We start from the raw sequence: 23,368 nt of genomic DNA, 5'->3' as shown, positions 1-23,368 counted from the left end.
GAAAGAGCTTGGAAAATACCTTCCAAATTACACCTGAGTGAAGGCAAATTTTCCTGGAAAGATACAGAAGAGACTTGAAGATTTGGGCAGGCAGAGCCAGGGAAGAAGAGCAAAGAGACATGGGCACTGAGAAACTATAACTACAAAGTATGTGGGACTTTTTGATCTTCAGATATAAATTATTACGAGAATAATGTGTTGGCTATGCTCACTAGTGCTTACTCTAAATCATAGGCTTTTCAGTTTGCCACACTTTGCCAGAGAGCAGGTGCACAAGAAGCTGAGCGGGAGCATGTCCAGAAGAGTTGAGCTGAAGTGTCCAAAGGGGTATCCCACACCACACAATGCCATGCTCAGTTTATATATAAACTGGGGGAAGCTGGCTGGGAACCAGCAATTGCTGCTCAGGAACAGGCTGGGCAAGGGTCAGTGGGTGGTGAGCACCTATATGGTGCATCACTTAGTTTTCTTGTGCTTTATTCCTCTCCCTCCCCTCTTTTACTTGTATTTACTAGTATTAGTAGTATTATATTTTATTTTGTTTCAATTATTAAACTGGTCTTGACTCACAAGGTTTACTTTTTTTCCCAAGTCTCTTCTCCACCAGGTGTGAGAGGATTAAGCAAGTGGCTGTGAGGTACTTAATTGCCATCTGAGGTTATAAAGCACAATGCAACTTAATATAAGACCTCAATGACAGCACTGTTGTACTAGAACTTTCCCTAGAATTAAAAAACAAACCCAATCCTCCATTTCACACATGTCCCCCAGCACTCCAAATAGTCAAAAAACTCATCAGGAAACTCACTGGCCACATCGGAAGTGTCAGCTTTTCCAGCATGTTCAGGTACCACCCCTGACAAGTTCAGTAGTTCAGCTTCCAGAGGATCTGAGGGCACTTTTCCCCTCAGCTCTTCTATTGCTGCAAGGATTTTCCCAGTGCTATCCAGAGTAGTGGGCAAAAAAACTGGAACTGGCACCTGTGCAGACAGGGAGGCAGAGATAATTAGAAAAGAAAAAATGCCACAACAAACCAACCAACAAACAAACAAAAAAAGATCTATACTCCACGTCTGAAAGACAGAGTTGATACAGATTAGAAACAAATCACTCCAGTGTGAGCTAACAAAAAATGCTGACAGGTTAAAAACTCAATATGAAGGAGCTAAGAACAGAAGGGAAAGCAGGAAAGGACACAGGGGGAAAAAAAAGACAAAATATAGCTGGTCAAAGAAAGAATGGTGTAAGGAAACTTCCAACCTGTCTGATTATAGCCTCAGACTAACAGTTTGGACAAATCAGCATCTTGTTTTAGTAGCTTATTTGTGAAACACGGAATTTTAGGAAATCAGGGGGTTTTTTCACCATTTGGACAAACTTAAGTACGTAAGTGATAACAAATTAAACTTAAGGGTTATTTTCTTTTGCTGCCACAAGGTTCAGGTTTTGGGATTTTTTCCTTTGCCTTTTTCCTACTGTTTATCCCACTCTGCCATCCTTCCCCAACACAAACTTTTCAGCTCCTTATTACCAGAACAAATCTTGCTGTTAAAGGCTTATTTAGCATTTTCAGCAAACACAGAAGTATCACTCAGAACTGTTCCTAGAAAGTTCAGCAGCACAAGATTTTCACACTGGAAGCAGGCAGACAGGTCCTAAGGAACAATCAGGGAATTAAGTGACACTGTCAGATTCTAATACTTTTTCAGTAATTAGCACTGCAGCATCCTGTAATCCTTTAGAGGGACCAGAAGGAGAACAGCCAGCAACACAAGGTGGTCCCACACATGCATGTGAAGGGATGCCAATTTTAAAATGAAGTCTCACTTACAGGAACTGGAACTGTGGTAGGAACAGGAACATTTTGACTATACATGTTCATAGGCACCGGAATGTAGACTGGTACAGGAATAGGCACTGGGACATACTCTTTTTTCCACTCATCTTCTACTAAAAGAAAAAGGAAAAAGGCAATACTGCCAGGTATTTAAATATGTTTTACACCTGTCATTTAGTGAAAAAGAAAATCAGAATATTTGAAATATGTTAAAAGACAGTAACAGTTAAGAAAAAGCTGCAATGAAGAAATTAGTTCTAGCACAGTTCAGGAGTTACCTGTCTGACAAGATTTTGTCTGCATATGAGGTTTACAGTATGTGGCTTTCGTCATTGTCAAAGGCTTGCAAAGAACTGCCTTGTTCTTCATTTCTCTGTTAGGTGTTGGAGAAGGTGGTGGAGCTGAGCCCTGCAGACAAGCAAATAAGAGAAGGTGATGCTGCACCACACTGATTCCAACACAAAGTTCTTGACTTAATGTATCAGCTGATACTTTCCATAAATGAGATACTGAAGAGGAAGCTCACAGAAGCACAACACAACAGCACCAACTACTATTCTGTAATTGCAAGCTATTCCACATTCCTAGTATTGAGCTGCCACTGCCAGGATCATAACAGGAGTTGTACTTTACTCGGGGCTAGCACTTCTGGCTCTTTTCCTTCTTTTTCCTCTCTCTCTTTTTTTTTTTTTTTAATTGAAGGTACTCTAAATGTACATTCTTGTTTAAGTGAAAGTGCCACTTAAGCAATTTTGTAATACACAAAGTAATTTTAGCTGTAAAAAGAGTTCGTTATGAGCAGCATTAACAAACTTTAGGCTCAAGACCTAACCTTCTTGAATTATGCCATAGTTGAAAGATCACTTTTTTTTTTAACATATTTCTGAATAAAAATTCTCTAAACACTTAATTTGTACCTAAAGTATGAACTTCGAGCTCCCCCTGCTGTCTCTACAACAGTGACAACGAATACCTGGGAACACCCCATAATGTTCAAACTGAGTCCTTACAGTCAAGAAGTAAAAAACCCTCTTGCTCCAGACATGGTTTTTGTACCCTAGTAACTCTTTTAGAACCGTTTTTGAGAAACAAACTCTTGGTTTTATTTGGTCATATGTAGGAAGACTAGCCCCGTATGTCCTTTGAGATACAGAAAGAAAGCCCAGTCCCAAGAACACCAATATGCTCTACCAGGTGTACACTCTCTAAAATATATTAAAGAATACCTTATCACACATAGCTTTGACACAATCTTTAAAAATTTATGGATTGAATTAACATCATGAAACACAAAATACTAAAAGTTTTTAACATGACAGCTTAGCTTGTCTGATGTTTCTAGTTACCTACCAAATTTTATTTTCTGTGTTTTTCATAAATACATTTATATTGTCACCAAAAAATTTCCACTTAAATCTAAGATTTATATTTAATGCCTATTTGCATTTAAAAGGCAAGTCTCTGAGACCTTCCATGCAACAAACAAATCAAATCAAAACTAAGTTTGAATCAAAATACACTAAGCTAACTGGAAACAATATTAATAGTGGTATTTTTGACATGCTGAGAAAAACTGAAACTCAGAATGAAGGCTCCACTGATGATCCTCACCCTTCCAGACAGCAATCCTGCAAAAGGTTATGCTTCCCTACTCTACAGCAAAGTCAATCAGACCTTGAGCACCTAGAGAATTCTACTCTTGGGAAGGATAAAATTTAAGACCTCAAGACTTATTTTCAGCTTTTTAAACCTGAGCTACCACCTTAATATTCCAACTGGACAGTGAAATTCTCTTCCCTTTCTATACTCAATAAATACACCTAATCAGACTAAACATGTAGTAGGTTGAAACGTGAATAAGACACATGTTTTGCTGATTAACTTTTAAGCAACATTTATATGCACAGCAGATGTAGAACACATGGCTGATGATTTAGTTTCCCAGAAGACACTGAAAAATAAGTATGAATATTTGAATTTTTATTTCAACTACATGTGAAAAAGACTAAACAGCTTCATAAATTTAGCTTAGGATCATTCAAAGACAGTAATTTTTGGTTTTTAATGGCATCCCTCTAATTCAATGGGATGTCACATTCTAAGTACATCTAATTATGTTTGGTATATACATAGAGAAAGAGAGAGAGAGATAGAGCTAGATATGTGAGTGTGTTAAATATATGTACTTACTGTTATTTTTGTCCGGGGGGTTTGACAGCCCTGATCTAAAAGTACAAGGAAACACTTTTAGAATTTTTTTTCCCTTTTTCAAAATCAAAGCAAATTTCAGTAAGCAACTCAAGATAACACCTGTCACCAATGTAAGATTAAATCAAGAGAACTCATTAGTATCATACTGCAGGTGAGAAGTGCACACAAAACTTTTCCTTCATGGACATCTTCCTACTCCGGTATTGAGCCTTACACAAAGGCAAATGCTAAATCAATGCTCTAGCCAGATGTGAATACAGCCTCTTTCAGAAAAGTAAACACCAAAATGTTCAGGTATAAAAAGGCTATACAAAGAAGCTGAGTTGCCATAATTGCATTAATTTAAAAGCTGGTTTATTTGAACTTTGCCTGACGTGCCATTTAAACCACACAAACACGTATTCAGTGCCCATCAGCAAATTTACACAGTACCTATTGCCAACAGAAAGGAAAAAAAAGCAATGTATTCCTCTTATCTAGATACTTTCATTCTATTCTCATTCCATTTCCATTTCACTTATTTCCTTTAATTCCCTTTAATGTATTTATTTTTTTAAATTCCTAGTCCATTTATCTGTTCTCTGTGACCAAAAGGCATTTTGAGAAGTGTTTCCACAGAGCAAGTAATGACAAACTGGAGGACAGTGAAAGAGGAAAACATCTTCTGTTCCCATGATGATACAGCACTAAAATTACACTTAACGCAGAACAGCTCAATGCTGCCTCTGATGATAACACAGAAAAGGATAATCTCTAATGCAGTTTATTATGACAAATAAATAATCCATGCAGCTTTCAATTTTTCCTTTAAATGAAGCATCTGCTTTGACACTTCTCAGCCCTAAAGCAGCACATACCATAGTGCAGGTTCTCGGGTCCTTTCTGGGTGGCCAGATTGGGTTCGTTCTGCTGACAGTAGAAGCGGAGCAAGCAGTGCTGATCGCAGAAATGTTTCATCTCGCCGCGCCACTGCACCTTCTCTTTGAGGGCTCCTTGAGACTTACAACAGTCACACCGTACAGCCTTAATGCAAAGGAAGAGTTGCACATTTTTAAACAGGCCTTGGGAAAAAATTATTTTTACATTTTAAAAGGCTACATTTTTAAGAGTACTGAGGATTAAGTACCACTCCACAGTTAAGCCTCACTCATGTACAATAGTTAAGCTACCTTTTCTCCAATTGTTTGCTGGGGGTTAGCACCCAGAATAAATCTGCTTTGTTCTATTAATTTGTCACTATGTAAAAAAAAAAAACCAACCACCTCATTTCTAAACAGTCATCAAAAAAAGAATTTTGTGCATCAATTTTAATTAATTTGATTGAAGCCTTCTGCAAAACAAGAGCAGAAAGTGACAGACTCTTTAATGATTTTATTGAACCGAGGGTAAATACAAGTTGTTTTTTCTCCTTCCAAAATCTGGCAGGTTTTGTTTAAAAAAAAATCAAAAGTTCTAAAAAGTTTAAAAAGTCACCAAAAGAATCACTTCTCTAGGTATCAATCATCGTAAATATTTGTTATGTTTCTGTTATTTTAGTAGTTTGGCACCAATTTTAGATTCCAATTCTTTAGTTCATCCAAGTTTCTCTATGACTTATAAACATCAATTCCTCTCAAAAAAAGAGGACTCCCCAAAATTTAGTTAGCATGTAACTTGAAACTCTAATGTTTAAGTAATATATCTTTCATCAGCTTGCATATTATTTTCATGAGGCATCACTAAGACAGACATTGTTTTTCTCCAAAATAGATTCTACTGCATTTTATCTTCCATGCTGTAAATTATTATCTGAACAGTAGTAGCCTCAATTTCACATCTTTAAGTAAGCAAATAATGGTTTGCACTACAGCTTGCCTCGGTATTGTTTGCAACCTCCATCCTAAAGCAGACCTTAAAAAATTGAAAGCTTTAAAGATGCTCAGGAATCCAAAGTAAGCCAGCTAATAATACAGCCAGGAGAGAAAGAGGGAAGTTATAATATATGCAACATAAAACATTAATACATAAAACCATACACAACATTGCAGTTATGCACAAGGCTCTGATGGCTTAAAAAACAACAAAAAACAAAACAAAGTCCAACTGTAGTTTTTGTGACTCCAGAAAAGTATGAACAGGCCAATTAGTTCAAATTTTAAAAATAATTCAATGTTTAGTTCCTTCTCTGTATTTGAACAGTGTGCCATCCTCTGGCAGTGTAAGAAACTCTCAGTTGTAATTTTCAAGTATTTAAAGATGATACATAGAGAGACTTGTCTCTAACAGTATAACCAGCTTTAAATTGGGAGCAATTAAAGCTGCAGCTTCAAGATAACCTCACACTAAGCACCAGGTGGCCCTGGAAGAGCAGGTAATTCTCCTCCCTCTTTTCTGTGCAGGTAGCAGCAGCACTTATGTACCTGTAAGGCACACAAGGTCAGAGACCTTACAGCACCGCTTTATCCCCAATTTTTGTTATAGTTGTCACTTGGACTTTCCACTGATGCTGATCCACAGTTCCTTTTGCAGATCATCTCAGTGGGACAAAAGAGCAAGTAAGTTGTATTCTTGGAAAGGAAGAAGATAAAATGTAGAGTGTTGCCAAAATAGTCTAGATTTAATCAGTTCAGGAAAGCTGTGAATTCACACCTTTAAGGCAAATGCAACTTCCAAAGCCACCAAAAGACTGAAATACCAGTAGAAAAAAAGAAGTATAATTCAATCTAAATTTAAATCTCAAACCCACCTAACACTGATTAAGAACGACAGCTGACTCACGTACAGAAAAGCCCATCTATTCTGACCTGCTGCACGCTGCTTGACTATCAAAGCACCACTTTCTGCTCATTTTTCTCTCCTTCAAAGAAAGAAAAAGGGGTCAAATCTTGTCAAATCCAGCAACTACAGCCTTCCTACAGCAGGGCCTGTTGTGATAGGACAAGGAGAAATGGTTTTAAATTGGAGGGTCAACATAGATTAGATAGAAGAAAGAAGTTTTTTTAGAATGAGGGTGAAACACTGGAACATGTTGCCCAGAGAGGTTATAGATAGGGAAACTTTTAAGGTGAGGTTGGATGGGACTCCAAGGAACCTGATCTCATTGAAGATGTCCCTGCTCATTGCAGAGGTGTTGGGATTAGGCAGCCTTTTAAGATCCCTTCCAACCCAACTATTCTGTGATTCTCTGATTCCTGCAACTGTTCTCTCCCTCCCCTGGTTTGCTTTTACATTTAGGCTCTTGAATAAGTATATTATTGTCTTTCCTGGGCTTCTACTAAGTTATTTAGGTGAAAAAAAAAATTGGATTGCTTCCACATGGAAATTACTATTCCTCAGGAAGCCTGAGATTCTTCTATAGTGACGCTTCACTTCTCACCTCTACATTTGCTACACTTTAATTCTACTATTTCCATAATGATGCTTAGAGTCAATGTTATATACCCTTCCATGCACTGAAATTTCCTGCTACCTTCTTACTCACCCACTTCCCTGACCATCAAATTTATTGAAAGTGAAAATGAATTAATGATTTTTGTGACATGATCCTTCCTTCCTTTCCTTCCCTCCCACCCTCCTTCCTCTTTTCATTTGTCTTCCTGGGATACTGGCACTAAATGTTAATTGAATCTACAAAATATCTGCCTTCAAGTCTGCTTGTCTCTGTGTTCCAGAAAGCCCATCTCTGCTTGCTGTGCTTGCACTGCACAGAAGTCCTTTGCCACTCAGCACTACTTTTTGGTACATTTCTTTTCCCATTACTTCAACATGTTCAAATGGGCACGGCAATTAGTATAAATCACTAATGTTTGCCCCAAATTTGGGTTAAAGAACAAAATTTTCATATGTGGGGCTTTTGTTTACATTTTTAATCCTTCCATCACCTGTTCCTTATGTTTTCCAATGGCTTTAGATTGCTATTAACTTGACTCAATCTTAGCTGTCTATTCCAGTTTCAACTACAGTAAATAGGAAACAAAGGTTGTTCCCAGAAAGCGAGTGATTATAAGAGAAAGGAGACCAGCTGTTCTGGAAAGAGTACTTACTGGAGGCTGAGATGGCTAACTAGAGAACGGCTGAATTCCGCCAAGAGAAATTCCACAAGGCTGTCTTGCTGTCTTTACCATTTTGATTAATGCTGGCTGCACTTTCAAATTTTACCACTTCTGGCAATTATTGCTGAGCTCACCAGCCACGATAATTTTTCTTTGCCTCAGACTGTAGTTCCCCACCTCCTCCTTAGTCTTTGCTGAAGACACCTGACCGCCACTGAATAGAGAGTCATCACTGCACATGCCAAGTCTAATCAATTCTCCACTGTAGCCTCAAATGACCTGGGTGCACTTCAGCTGTAGTACTGTCATCAATGTTTCTCAATGTATATTTAAAGAAACAGATTTCTGTGCTGTTCTCAGAACTGTATACTCTTTTTCAAGGTAATTTCAGTGCTCTAATATAACGTCAAACGATTCAAACTCTCATCAAACATCAGGCTACTAGAAGATTTATACTGACATTTCCCAGGCATTTTCTGGATTAACATTCAAACCGCTGCATGCAAGTTTACAGGAGGAGCACTAAAAACTCAGGGAGCTAACCTCAAGACACCCAAAATCTTGCCTCTTGTCTCAGAGGTGCATGGACCCCTTGGAGCAGAAATTTCCTCAGAACTTGGCACCAACTGCAGCGGTTGCCCAACAGATGATCAGGACTAAAACTGTTCTTTTACATTCCACTGCCTCATATTAAGATTTAAAGGACTCTTATCTAAGTAAGTCTAATGAACTTTCAATACTTCTAGGTAAGTTGTTGCTTCTACCATTGCTAACTTCTTTCGACTTTCTGAGAAGCGAATTTTGGCATTCAGGGAAGTGCTCCCATAATATTTGATTATTTTAAAAGGTTACAATGTTTTTCAGATAACACTACATGAGAAAGATGTGTCCATAAAAAAAAGTAGACAAAGAAGATGGAGACAAACACTTGTTTAATGAACACAATGATGATGTTAAAACATTGCTAGGTTATTACTACTTATTTCTCTTAATGTATACATTCATTGAAACTCCAAAGTAACACTGAACATTGCATAAATGAGACAAAGCTCATACATATGTAACTATTTTTTTAAGAAGCTAACAGACAAAACAGCTAATGAAGTACAAATTCAGAGAATGGTCCTTATCTATTTTGTCTTCCTATGTTTTGATCATTGTCTATTTTGGCTAGGTAAGAATATGAGCTAACAATGCACTACCAAATCTAAGGTATCTGGACTGACTTTTATAAAGTGGGAGAAGTAACCAGCAAGGATGTAAAGAAATAAAAAAGAGAATTTTAGCAAAAGACAATTTCCCAAAACCTATTCTATGTCTTTCCCATGTAATAAATCTCAAGCTTTTATAAACAAAACTCAATTACATTAAAGCTTTAAGAAGCACTTGAAAAAAATTACAATCAACAATTCTTCATAAAGGAACACTAGTTCCACTAGCAAGTGTAAGGTTCAAAAAGTAGAAATATCTAACATTTCAGCATCATCAAAAGTATCAAAAGTCAATAGTTTCCAGCAAATCTGTTTAAATTGCCTTTTTATGACATCAGATCTAATTTTCCTGTAACACAGTACCAACAGCATTTAAGGAGACTTCACGGGCCAGTTATTATCTTATCCCATGAATCAGGATAATCTGAAGTCTGAGTTTTCAAGTGGTTCTCAAAGCTGAATCACAGTACAAGCTTCCACAGAAGCTTAGGTACATGAAAGTAGTTTGCTATGCACACCTCCAGACTACATTCTTTGCTGAATCACCAAAAGATTTCTAAAGCACACCAAAGATTTTAAGTTCTCTATCAGAAGGCACTTTTTTCACAGGGATAGATTTCGTCCCACACTCTTAAGTTTTAAGGCATATAGACAGATAAAATATTATTGTATGAAGTTAGTATTTTAGTTAAGAACTTTGCAGCCAAGCTTTGTAACCCTGTTTTCATGTGAGACAAAAGAAACACACTGTGATCTTCAGTAGTTTTCTTTTAGGAATGTCTAACAGGACCCTACATACATTATTCAAAATATAGAATTTACAATGTTTGGCTGTAACATTTCTGGAACGAGACATTCCAAAATATCTGTCTTCATATTCAGTTCTTTTATGGTAGGTAGATCATCTTGAATTACAGGACTTGTATCTAGCCCTCTAACATTTCAAGCTTTTTACTGCCTTCCAGGCTGTGTGCAGAGTTTTGGTGGTGATGAATTTTGTACTGTCTTTTTTTTGCAATTGCATCCACAGTGTAGTTCTTGTTTTGAAATTATCAGTGTAGCTTTCCAGGACGTTCACACCAGAGATCAAATATTTTATCCATGGCATTAATCGCAGGTTAAACCCAGTCCAATTTCATCTTTTCCTTTCAAAAAATGTAAACAAAAAACCTCTTATAGTGAAGTCTTTGCTGGTTGTGCTTCACAAAGCAGTTAAGCGTCCAGAGACCCAGAAATAGATGCCATCTGTTTGACTTAAACTTTTATTAGAAATCCATTTGGTCCTTCTTTTTCCTTTGGCATTTCCATTGGGAAATACTGAACAATCAAAGCCTCTGCAGTTCAAACTGTGGGAGAAGGGAAGAGGCAAAAAAGGAGGCAAAAACAGGAGCAAGAAAAACTCCACTAACGTCAGTGAACTCAAGGTATCCAGATGCTACTAACAGTGTTTTCAACATTCTGAATACACATTTAAGAAGTTTTGACAAGAAAAATGCGGTATTAACTGAGAAAAAATCGGAATTGTAAAGTAACAAATATACATAGTAATTGCTTGTTTTTCTCTAACTCAAGACTTCCTTGCCAAACGAATTAATAAAATCAGATGACAGAAATGCTACTCTAAGATCTACAGAAACTCAAGTGATGAAATTAATACATTTGCTTATTCTATAGCAAATGCTTTGCTGAAGTAAGCCATATTTGCTGCACAGTCCTTGAGATATCCTCACATGTGCATTTTCGGTTTTTTTAATTGTGGAGCTCTCGTCAAAAATTCTGAGTTACTTGCCTTGTAGTACCAGTCCTGAAATTTTTTACAGCACTCTTCACTGCAGAAATCTCTCACTACACGATCAAGTTCCTTAGTTGCTCCCTTTTTGCACAGCTGTGAGCAGTAATTACAAGTAACACATCTCAGTCCTAACCGTCTTGCAAAGTCTTGTTTATATAGCAGCTTGCAGCCTGGAAACAGATTTTAAACATTAGGAACAAAGTAATTTTTAGAGAGAGATATCACAGTTAAGAGTTAAATCGAAAATTAAATGAATACAACAACAGCTAACAATTGGGGCTTCAGACAAATTCAGGTTGCACAGTTACACTACATTTCAAGACATTTTTACCCGAATACCTTCCCTACACAATTCTATGGTTTCCTGTGATGCCTGCATCTTTTTCAAAAACCCTACGCTGAATCTTTGTTTATCAAATCCCTGAATAAACAGTCAGGAAAAAAATACATCATTTTCTTTTAATACAGACCCATGCAAAAGCATTGACTTGGAGTTACATGGCTCAGTTACACATTCTCAAAATGCTAGAGATCCAGACAACACTATCTACTAAAGAATACCTATCTTCATGTATCAACTTAATTTTATGACTACCCTTATTTATATGAACGCAACAAACCACTTAACTCATTAATATTTAAGAACACTAATATGTACAAGATGACCTAAGAACTGAGGCATTTCTTTAAAAATGTAACTATAAAGCAAGCAATGGTCAGTAGTGAGAATTATGCAATGACAGGAAATTACACATGAAATTTGTGAAGAGTTTGTATGTAAATTATCTTTTTTTTTTCGCATTGGGGTGGGGTGGAGGTGTTCATTATTTTGGTTTTGGTTGGCTGTTGTTTTGTGTTGGTGTGGTTTTTGGTTGTTTTGGGGTGGGGTTTTTTGGGGGGTTTTTTGTTTTTTTTCATTTACTATGCAGTCATAATTTCAAGGTTGCCATAATGACAGCTGTATTCTTCCATGATCTGATCGTCCCTCAAGCAATTTAGAAAAGACATTCTAACATATTAAATGCATTAAAAGGCTAATATTGTAGCTATTATATAGACAATTTCAGAATATATTGTATTTAAACTACCTCAAATCCAGCGCCTATTCAGCTGAGGCCTAGATCATATACTACACACCCCTGTAACTGTCCTAATTTTACAGGAGAGAACGGAATGAGAAGATGAAATAACTGTCTGTATCAAACACTGGAGGGACAAGATAACATTTACACAGACCTTTAATCTAAGGTACTGCACCTGTTTTTATGATCTACCAAATATCACAGTATCACCCAAGACCAAAACTCAAGTCTTCCAAGTGTCCTCTCTGCTGGGGCATATATATATAATCTAACAGATGCAGACTTCTGTACTTCTGATAAGTTATGAAAGTCAGTATGGAACATATATGCTGTACTTCCTCTGCCATACAGAATATAAAAATACTGTAATATATTCAGTAATTTCAATTATGTGACTTCTGCTGTTGTCTATTAGAGAAGAATTCATATGTGTGAAACTGAGATACTATTTTTAAATCACTAAAGGCACATGAATGCAAATGGAAGATGCAGCAGACTGAATCTTCCAAAAACAAAAGGTTATTGAGGAACTTTACCTTGCAATGCAACAAGCAATTTGTTAGTTATGTCAAAACAGACAATTATAGAATATTGCACAAATAAGACACTGTAGCTAATCAGTTTTAAAGTGGTTTTGTTGGGGTGGTTTTTTTGTTTGTTCTTTGGGTTTTTTCTTTTAAATTCTATATCTGGTTCTCTAACAACAGAATAAAGAAAATTACTAGCACAGATGGAAACTGGCATATCCAGCAACTATCCTTACAGTGCAACTGATTTGGACTTTAAATACATTGCTTTGAAGGAAATAATCCTAAAGATAACAGTGTGTGCAAGCTATTAGTTAAAAGTACCAATTAAAAGCAAAACTTCTCGCCAGTATTTTTTTCTGCTGGCTGTATCTCTCATTATTGCATGGAGCATCATATTCTTCCCACTTCTTTAAAATCCAGAGATATCTTAGTACCACAATGCATCCTCCTCTTCAGCTGTCTCTCAGAAAAGCCACCCAACGCTGCATCACCCTTTCAAGACTATAGACTAGTAGTACTCCTCTACTACCAACCAGGCAACCTATGTCCACTTGGCTAAATAGTTTACAAAAAGGAATGGACAAAAATTACATTCTTCTTGGCTGCTGAACTACAGGAAGTAAACTTGAAGATGCTGCTGCTGTTTTATTAAAAAAAGTTATCAGGTAAGAAATTTTCCACACTACAGTCAAACATCTCCCACATCTCTGTAACTCATGGAAAATAATGATCAGTGAACATTAAGTAAGGGGAAACAAAAAGTCAAAAATTCCAGCCCTTAAGACCTAAATGCTTGGAAAAGATGGGGGTTTTTTTATAGATCACTGACTGCAGGGCTTCTTGCTGAAGGAGGCCTCTACAGAAGATAAAAAAAATCCATTTTTATAAAACTTCAGATGTTGACGGGAGACTGTTATAACCCTGAAGAGTGCTAAAGCAGAAGTCCAAAGACTTTCTTTTGCAACATCATGAGCAAAAATCTACAGATTTGTCTGAAACTCTTTTATGTGTTTGTTATAGGTAACTTAATCTATAGGGCCAGGGAAAATTTAGTTTAGCTTCAAGATCTTGTGACTTCAAACAAAGAGCAACCAAAATGCCTTTCTTAGGTCCTTAGTAGTCTGCAATCCAAGATACACATTTTTATTACAATGCTATGGGTTTGGACTAAAAGAGTAAGACTTTCTTTGTAAGGAAAAAGTTATTTGCCTTTGGCAAAACAGATTCTAAGCTCAAACAACTTGGTCTTCTTTTGCTCAAGAGAAATCCAGAATCAACATTAACAGTAACACCCATGCTAGCTTTGTAGATGTGACCATGAAGTGAGCTTTGATTTACAGCACATTCTGGATGAGTAATACAAAAAGCACTGGTTGTCTGACCTTTCTAATATCAACACTAAGATCCTGAGGGTTTGTTCAACCTAACTCCCCTGGGGACTTGGGGTTCATGAGTATAAGCACTGCCTAAAACAAACAGCTGACAGTCCCAACATTTCAAACAAAAGGATCCGAGAAAAATCCTAAGTCCCTCAAGATTTCTGATACAGCACCAGACCCCCAAGTTACAGTGTGATCAGATGGAAACCTCTACTGCTTTAAAGTAACTCTGAGAGAAAACAGCTCTTACTTTCAAGAAAAGTATAAGCACAGTTTATTTGGCTCAAGCTACACCAGTCTTTAATTACAGTCTTTTTCAAAGTTCTAACATCATCCCACAAGTTGGCTGTCTCAGAAAGACCCCTAAGGACCATTTTCAGAAGTATCTCCAACTCAAAATCTGAAGCAAACAAAAAACATGTAGGTGAGCATCTGCTATCTTAACATATCCTTAATTATGCTATTAGAATTCTGGCTTCCAAGCAAAACCCAACACAAAACCTATCCCTTAAGACCCCTGAATTTTGGTTCCCCACATAAATGGCAGAGAGAAGGCAACAATCTAAACACATGCAAGAGAATACTGCTGGCAAGACAACACCCAGGCAGTTCCTCAAAACCTGTACCTCAGGGGAGCTCCAGGTTAGGAGAACTTCCTTTCTCTTGGAAGATCCAAAAACTACCAGGTTCAGCCCTGCAGAGTTGTCCACAGCAGAAAACCTGCTTCACTTGACTGACTGCAGACCCAGTGCAAGCAAGCTACTAAGAACACGATCCTATTCTACCAGCACCACCTACCTGAATGACAGGAAGTTCAGAACATTTCTACACTGCGTAGCTGCGTAAAAAGGAATGCTGAAGCAGAAACAATCCTGAGTCCTCAACACCAGTCCCTTTTTACCACAGGGAATAGTATCTTTTATAGAAAGTAACTGTTCCATCCTAAAAGCAGTTAGTTTTTTTACCTCTGAAAGGCTGTCCTTACTAATCTACCTTTGTCCTTCAAGGACCATGCAAGACTTGCTGTTCTCTCATCTTGTAGTAACTTCAACTGTTACCTGTTTTAGAGAAGAATAACAACAGGCCTGTAGCATCGAAGCTACATCTCAGAAGATTTCTGGAGCTATGTTCCACCCAGATCGTTCTGCTGTATCTCCCTCTGTACTGATTTGCATGCAAAACCTCTTCCATACCCACACTGCTATCACCTACTGTCTCTGGATTCATAATAAACATCATTATTTTTAGGAAAACAGATGCAATGTATCCTAATTCTGGGTTCTGCTTGGATTACTGTTAAAGCAGACCCGACCCTCTCTGTGTAAAGAGAAGCTGTGTACATCCCTTCCTTCCCTGTCTTCACTTTAAGAACCTTTTATTATTATTCAATCCAACTTTCATACAACCTCAGTTTATCCTAGTATTTCCTCATATTAGGTTACTATCTCCTTCCATTCTCCTTCTTCCTACTCCAATCCAGTTACTCATGTTTTGCTTATTCTTAAATCTTTTCAAGTTGATTATTCTTTCAGGTTAGTAAGAAGCATCTTTATAAGCTTTTTTCTTTCTGTGCTCATAATCCCAGCATGTTAAATTGCATCACCCCTTATCTGCAACAGCCAGTGCTGTCTTTTCTTTAAAAAGTATCTCAAACCTCTTTAAAAGATACAACAGTGGAATTAACACTGAAGAATGATAATCTAACAAGGACCACTGGTGTTGAACAATGCACAGGATTTCATTTGATATTTACCCTGTTACAAATTATCTCTCCAGAAAGAAAAACAAAAATTTTAAGACTCAATACATGTACAGAAAATTTAAATGATGTTGCCTGAACACTATCAATGTTCTCCCTCTACAGACAGAAGGAAGATACACAAAATCTCTTCCACAGCATAGTTCTATCTTTCCATTTCTCAACTACAAGAACACTGTCAGAAATGTCAACATCCAGGTTAACAAGTTAAAACTGTCAAGTAATTTCAGAAGAGATGCATCCAAAAAGCACTAATTGGAAACTACATCTACAATGAGACTACTCCACAAGCAGAATACTACAAGAACCAACTGTCCAGCTCTTCCATGTGCATTTATCTAGGAGGTGCAGAACTATGCTTTCCTTCAGCATAGTCAAGAGCCTTCACTTGGTGCTTCTGTAGCAAGGGAGCCTGTTAAATATTTCCCAAGTGACTTTTCAGAATTGAATATGCTGTCCCTTTTGCCTTAACTCATTTTTATAAGCAAAAAAGATTATTTTAGCTTTTTCAGTAACAAAATTTGTTTGGAATAGTCATCTGCAGTTCCAAGATTTAAAACCAGACTACTTAATCAGATTACATGGCCTGAATAACTGTGCTGTGCCATCAGAGTTCGCTGAAGAAAACTGCCCTGGCTCAAAGGGATGCCAGGGATGTCCCACTGTAACTTCTGTCCATAGCAGTCAAAGGAGGTCATAGTGTCTCAGAAGAGCCCAGGCACCTCTAAATCCCTCCAACATTCACTGCTACTTTTCTACTAACCCAATTTGTGAGAAAGGAATATCTTCCTGCAGTAACAATATGACTCTTGCAATTGTGAAAGACCATTTTTACAGATAACGCATTTTGCAGTATTTAAGACATGTTCTGCTTTTCACTTGTCTCCTTTTGCCAGGATATCCCAACTCGGCACCAAATAAAACTTCAAATGAAAGCCACAAGGAAACTGACATTTCAGGTTAGAATTTATCTCGAGGGACACTGCCAAAAGAAGTGGTCATGAGCAAAACCAAACTCAGCACCATAGAAAGAACAAGTTATTTCAACATGGTAGGCCTCTATCAAGAGCTGTAGAAAGGGACATAACAACTCTGTGAAGCACAAATCCACGAGTGTGTAAAACAGTGATTTTGTACTGTCTTCAAAAATTTCTGTATGCTAGGCCAAATTCTGTACATTTTGATTTAAAAGCAGTATCGGTGTCTCTAAAACAGATAGTTGCTAATGTAAACTATTAAAAAAGTTGTGTTTAAACAGTTTCTGTAGCTCTCACTTTAAAAATAATGAGACCAAACATCAGGAACAAAGAGATTCATGCAGGCTTGATGGCAACTCCCTTCGTCTAGAGGGAGACAGCAGCTCGGCACGGCAGGGCCAGTGCACCAACTCTTCCTTGGCCCACCCAACAGAGAAGCCCAGCAACTATAACTAAGTCTTAACAATACTTCATATCACATGTCAGTTTTTAAATTTTTTTTTTTGCTGTTTCTAATAACAAAAGGAATTGGTATAAATATGAGGTGGTATCCTAACTGATTGTGAAACACTGATATGTAAGCATCTGTATAAAATTTAACACACACGTTTAGGCTATCTCAGTATCTGTAATATTTTCATGTAAATCTAAAAATTCATCAACTAATAATTTCATAGTATACTTTACCAAACAATCCACTGTGCAATAGTGGTTGGAAAAGTCCCAACCTAAAATCTATAATGCTTTAACTGAATATACACTCCTTTCCTAGAGGAAGGTACAATTAATCGATTTCCTAAGTTTATTTTTCCACTTATTGGCTTTACAGTCCAAGAGCCACGATGTACCCCACCCCAAAATAACCATAACGAGGTTATCCCTACTTAGATGAAACATCAGAGACGTTTTCAGAGAAAACTCAATGTCTACACTGAGTTTCATTTGCAGAAGCTGTAATTCCCAAGAAGTTATTAGCATGCTATCAAGGTGATAGTACAGTTGCTAGTTTCACAGCTGTCTATTATCTGTATTATCCATTTGAAAAGAATTCCCAAGCATCAGATAACTGAGTTACTCCACAGCTTAATGACCTTCTCCTGCCTAGAAGCAGACTACCAGATATGAATCAGTGTTATTAAAATTTGCATTATAAAATTATTAAGCCTGTGTTGTTTAAGTCATAGCACTTAGTTCTACTGGAAAGATGAATTAACTAAGTCTACAAGTAAAATAAAATTATGGTGATACTCATCATAAAATAGTTTCATTGCTGGATTGCCAAAAACTGATTTGTTCTGCCAGACTCTCAGAAGGAATAACAAAACCAAAACAAACTCCTCTCCCCAAAACCCCCAAATCCAGTAACTTGAAGATTTCCTCAGGATTAAAAACTTGTACAGCCTATCCTCAATTGTCACTCATGCAACTATGCATACACAAAAATCCACAAGCTACTTCTTACTTTAGCATACATAATATGTATCTTATTCAATTTAGATACAGATATTTTGGAATGTAGCATTCTAGAGGCAAAACACCAGGACAGTTCAATTTCCAAAGCCTCAGCACCAGGGGAAAAGTTTAAACTCTTACATCTAGTCCATTCAGGTTGTTCATTCCCCACATAGCATCTGATTTTTGGACAAAACCAGAAAAAACATACTATACTCCATGAAAGAATTAATAACCATCTTTAGCACAAAATCTATGTCAGTTCTAATTACACCTTACTGTAATGGAGGTTTCAGCTACTCCCTGCACATATTTTTAAGTGTCTCAAGAGAAACATATAAAGAAACAGAGTTGGAACAAAACCGCACAGAAATACTGATCCAAGAGGCTTTAATGTGAGTTCCAGGGTTTGTGTGTAAATATATACTGTATATGCATGTGTGAAAAAAACCCCTCAGGTATAAAGAATGGGAGCAATGACGACATCTTCAGTACTCCAGCTGGGCAGCTGGAAGCAGTCAAGAGATATTTGCGGTTGATCTTATATATGCTTTCCCCTCAGTTTGCACGAAGATGAACATGTAAGTACACTTGCAGAAATTTCAACACATATTTAACTTCTGATTTTATCTAGGAGCCTTTTCTAAACACTCCCCTGAAAATTCCCTGCATTTTTGCTTGAGAGTTCAATTTCTTCCAAAAATGCCAGCAATTTTTTTCACTGAGTACCTTTGGCTATTCCTTCTCAAATTGTGATTACATTGTCTTCTGATGAAGAATAATTGCATGCTCAAAAATATAATCTGTGTTGGTGAGGTTCCTTGAACATTTTGCAATATTAAAACCAGAATGGCCTCCATATCCAGCAAGCATTTGGTACTTGTACTGGTTTTGTTATTTCACAAACAGTTGGACATGTATCTGGAAAAAGGCTTTGAAATTAAGGACAGATTGGTTATGTTTAGGTGCCTGGAAAAGGGGGAAGAAAAATCTATCATGTCTGATGATGGAACTTCTATTTGTTGACCTCCACTCAGTCCACCAAAAGTCCTGGCCCTCTCCTTCCCACATCAGATCTAAGCACTATTAATTCTTGGATTGCACTATTTCTGCAGCCATTGATGACAACTGATGGTTTTCCTTCAAAATAAATGGTCTAGGGTTCCTTCAGAATTTCTGTCCAGGTCACTGGTTTATTTGCAACAGGAACACATACAGCTCTTTGTCATATGCATCACAAAGTACACCTCACCTACAGCTGGCAGGTATGCACTGTATTTATTCAAGTTACAATCTACTTAATGGTGCTTTTGACTATCCTCTCTCTATTACTCAGTGGTTCAGATCATCACAGTAAGCTGATAAACTTTGTCTATATGGTAACATTTTGCATACTCACCCTCATAAATACAGTATTTGCTCTTGAGTTGGCAGTCCAGCACCCGCAAACTCAAGACCCACACTACGACATCTGGCAATAGATTCCCCCCACTTAGTATCTATATTTACACAGGAGAGACTGTTTTTATTTCTTTTCTTCCTCAAATTTTCCAATAGGAAACAAGTCCTCACTTACTTCAAGCCTCCTCATACAGAACTAGTAATGGCATAGCTGGCATTATGAATCCTACTCATTTCCTTGTAACAGCCACCAGGTTTTAAAATGAGGGAGTTGCAAATGTTCACACTAATACAACCATATACTTTAATCTCCAGAAAAGCATCTTGCTCTTGTTTGAATGTATTCTGTGGAATTGTTTCATTCACAGGAACAGTTCCTAGCTAGAGGTTGCTGAGCGATGCAACAATACACTGTGAGGCTGGGCCTTAATTTGCCCGTTTTTTACTCTCCAGCTATCACTTCACAGTCCAGAACATTCTTCAGAAAGAAAAGATTGCAGAGTCCCGAGTTGTAAGGGAATGGCATGGAGGAAAGCCTACCTCCAGCCCTGCATTCCAACCCTCTCCAGCTTAGCAGGATCCTCCTACAAGTAAGCTGGCACATCTGCTATTTAATCTGCCTGAAAGCAGAGATCTTCCACAGGTCTTATCAAATGACATGGAAAATGTTGTTCTTATAACTAAAGAAAAAAATATTCACCATATTTGTGAGTGATAGCTCATCCAAACCTGTAGTTAAACTTCTAAGATCATGATTAAATACCAGTATCAAAGGAGAGCTCACCAGAAGTGGAAAGGATAGGGCCTTGTTAACTCTATTCTGCTTTTTCTATTAAAGCTGTGCTTTAATGCAACTTAAAAGAATCCTAGGCCCATAGAGTCCCCTTTTAGTTTGTTCTGTTTTTCAAAACTCAAGTAATCAGTCAAGCAAATTGTCATGGCAGTAATCAACACACATCAACAGGCATCATTCAAGTTATTGCTTAAGTAACCATTCTAAGCCAACGTAGAACTTCTACTGTTGTACTTAACTTAGAAAATACTAACAGAAGAGAAAGCTTGGTGTTCATCAGCGCAGTTAATGCTGTATATGCACTACTGCATACATTTTAAAAAAAGAATGTATAACTTTTTGTGCATATGTATATATGCAATGTGCATACATATGTGCATGCATTTATACACATACACTGAAGAGTGCTACCCTTAACCTGTAATAAGTGGTGAAAAGCTCTAAAGGCAGCTCAGATAAATTAAAAGGTACATACACTAATAATAACAGGTACAATCGCTTCAGTAATAGCAATGAAAAGACTTCTGATTTAGCCTCAAGTAAGTACAACAGAATGAGTTGTTACCTTATTTTAACATTATATATTAACAAAGTAAGTCAACTGCAGTAGAACAATGACCAGTACCTCAGGAAACAAACCAAATACATACATACATACCTTCACTGCAAAAGGGTCTTTTGATACCAGAGAAATTCACTGTTTCATGGAGCGTTTTCTCTTCTTGACAGTATTCACAGTATGTAACTATGCAGTGCAGTTTCTTATAATCATCAGAACATGCTCTGCTGCAGAACTGATACACTTTGTTCTAAACGCAAAGTTGCAAAGCATCGTGAATAAGGTTAATGGATAAAATATTAAATTCTGACTAGTGCAACTTGAAATAATAATTGCCATTAAGACAACTTATAAAGTAAACTGAACTGCAAACACATGATCAGGATATGACTTCTAACGCTAAAATTTGTAAATCCAAATTAACCTGACAGTGCTACAAATACTCATCATTTCACATGAAAACACTGAACAGAAAGTATGCCACTCAAACTTAGCATATCCTCTTTAGATACTTCTCTCAGTTCATAATGAAGTGTAATAATGCTCTATCATATCTACAATAACTGAAGATGAAAGCAGATTTCAGATTTACAGCTGAGAAAATATATTTTTCTTTAAATTCCACAGATACTACTTATGAACAAAGACATTCACTTTTATCCACACTGAAGTTAAATGATATTCTACAGAACCAGGTAGATTTCAACTGAACTTTTTAAAGAAGCTTCAATACCTTATAAAATAGCTAGAAAAACTGTACTAGAGTTCTAAGTTTAAATTTTTAAACACATCATCATTCTAGTAATAACAACACCAACACCCCCCCTTACCTCCCATTCCAGTACTTCTGGCTTTGAACAGAAAGAACTTTTGCAATAATTACATTTCAGCTGAATATCACTGGGAGAGACAAACTGACCATTTGTTGAAGACTGAACACTGAGAGTCTGAAAAACATAAATACATACATCACTAAAAAACAGAGTTACTTTTAAAATGTGGGTTGCTTTCAATTAAGCTTACAGTGTTTGAGAATTTAGGAGTTTATTTAATAAACTCAAGAGCATTTCTGGCAAAAGCACAGCAGGTTGGTTCTTTACCTTAATTCCTTTTCCCTTGTCATCTCAGGTTTTCCAATTTTGAATCTTTACCCTTGCTTCCACCATAATTACTTGAAGTCATTTTTTTTTTTACCTTACCTTTCTACTGTCTTTTATTTAAGGGTAAATACCTTTTTTTGTAAAAATTAAGAAAAAGTATCCCAAAACTGATTATTTTTGTTAATCACAAAACATGTATTTTCAGATAAATACATTTCACAGCTGGCATTATTTTAGTGACAAACAAAGACCAAAAAACATTTTCAAATCCAAATCTCACCAAGGCAGATGATATATCAGCACCTTACGTAAGCATACCACTTGAAAATACAAAATACTAAAGTAAAAGGCTTTCAGTGAGAAAACTCACATCTACTCAGATTAAGAAAAAACTAGCTAACAGTCCTAGGCAGTCTCAATCCCATGGCAGGAAGATGCAATTATTCACACAGCCAGCCCCTAAACAATTCAGGGTTTGAAGACTGAGAAAAATACTACAGATTGCACGTGCAGGTATGAGAATTTAATTCTGTAACTGAGTAATTTCTTTAATGCATTTCTGAGGCAAGCAGTAGATAAGATAACTCAATTATACAGTACCTGTGTCTTGCAGTATGTCTTATATGTGCCTACAGAACACAGTCTTTTTGCATATTCCCTGATTAAGCAAAAACTATTGGTGTATTACGGACATGACGGTCAAGACAAAAAATTTGAATCAGTAGTAATCACAGACACTTGAAGAATCCAGGAAAAACTTCTTACACCTGTCTTCTCAACTAACTTTCCCACACTATTTGCAACAAAACAAATATATTTAAAGACAAGTTCTCTTCAGGCAGATTTGTTGCTACCTCTCTAGCATATAACAGTGAGAATTCAAAACATTTCTGTTACAGGATACTTTTCTTCAGACTCCCATGTTAGTAAGGGTTCACCTACACTAAAAAATAAATAAAGAATTGTGTTGAGACTTATTGCTGATATAAACCCTGATCTGTGCTGGCCATGCAAGCACTATGATTTTATGCAGATGCATTAATTCTGTATCAAGAGTTTGCAGACATTAAGTAGTGATACACATTTCCTAATCACAAGCAGGACCCGAGAACCAAATGCCAAGCAGCAAAAAGATGACACCTTTACCTCAATGGCCCATTGTCCCCTAACAACTTTATATATATAACTTCTATAACCACTTTTTTCTGATGCCCACACACAGTATTATCGCATTTTTCCCATTATATCCAGCAA

General features: G+C 36.9%; 1 protein-coding gene across 7 annotated transcripts in view; it reads right to left on the bottom strand.

Annotated features, from left to right (window-relative positions):
• The window catches only part of ZMYM2 (zinc finger MYM-type containing 2), an 86,132-nt gene that overhangs the window by 15,299 nt on the left and 47,465 nt on the right, over positions 1-23,368 (bottom strand). For 5 of the 7 annotated variants that reach the window (XM_048294788.1, XM_048294790.1, XM_048294791.1 and 2 more), the window contains 8 exons: positions 21,845-21,961; positions 21,114-21,264; positions 11,080-11,252; positions 4,906-5,071; positions 4,028-4,062; positions 2,116-2,245; positions 1,832-1,950; positions 809-980 (listed from right to left, as the gene is read on the bottom strand). In XM_048294788.1, coding sequence (XP_048150745.1) covers positions 809-980; positions 1,832-1,950; positions 2,116-2,245; positions 4,028-4,062; positions 4,906-5,071; positions 11,080-11,252; positions 21,114-21,264; positions 21,845-21,961 — 1,063 coding nt within the window. The remainder of the gene's footprint in view (positions 1-808; positions 981-1,831; positions 1,951-2,115; positions 2,246-4,027; positions 4,063-4,905; positions 5,072-11,079; positions 11,253-21,113; positions 21,265-21,844; positions 21,962-23,368) is intronic. The other 2 variants (XM_048294794.1, XM_048294789.1) reach the window with 1 other exon arrangement.

This window comes from Corvus hawaiiensis, chromosome 2 (genome assembly GCF_020740725.1).
Source record: "Corvus hawaiiensis isolate bCorHaw1 chromosome 2, bCorHaw1.pri.cur, whole genome shotgun sequence".
Lineage (NCBI taxonomy): Eukaryota > Metazoa > Chordata > Aves > Passeriformes > Corvidae > Corvus > Corvus hawaiiensis.
This window is presented reverse-complemented; position numbering and strand designations above follow the sequence as displayed.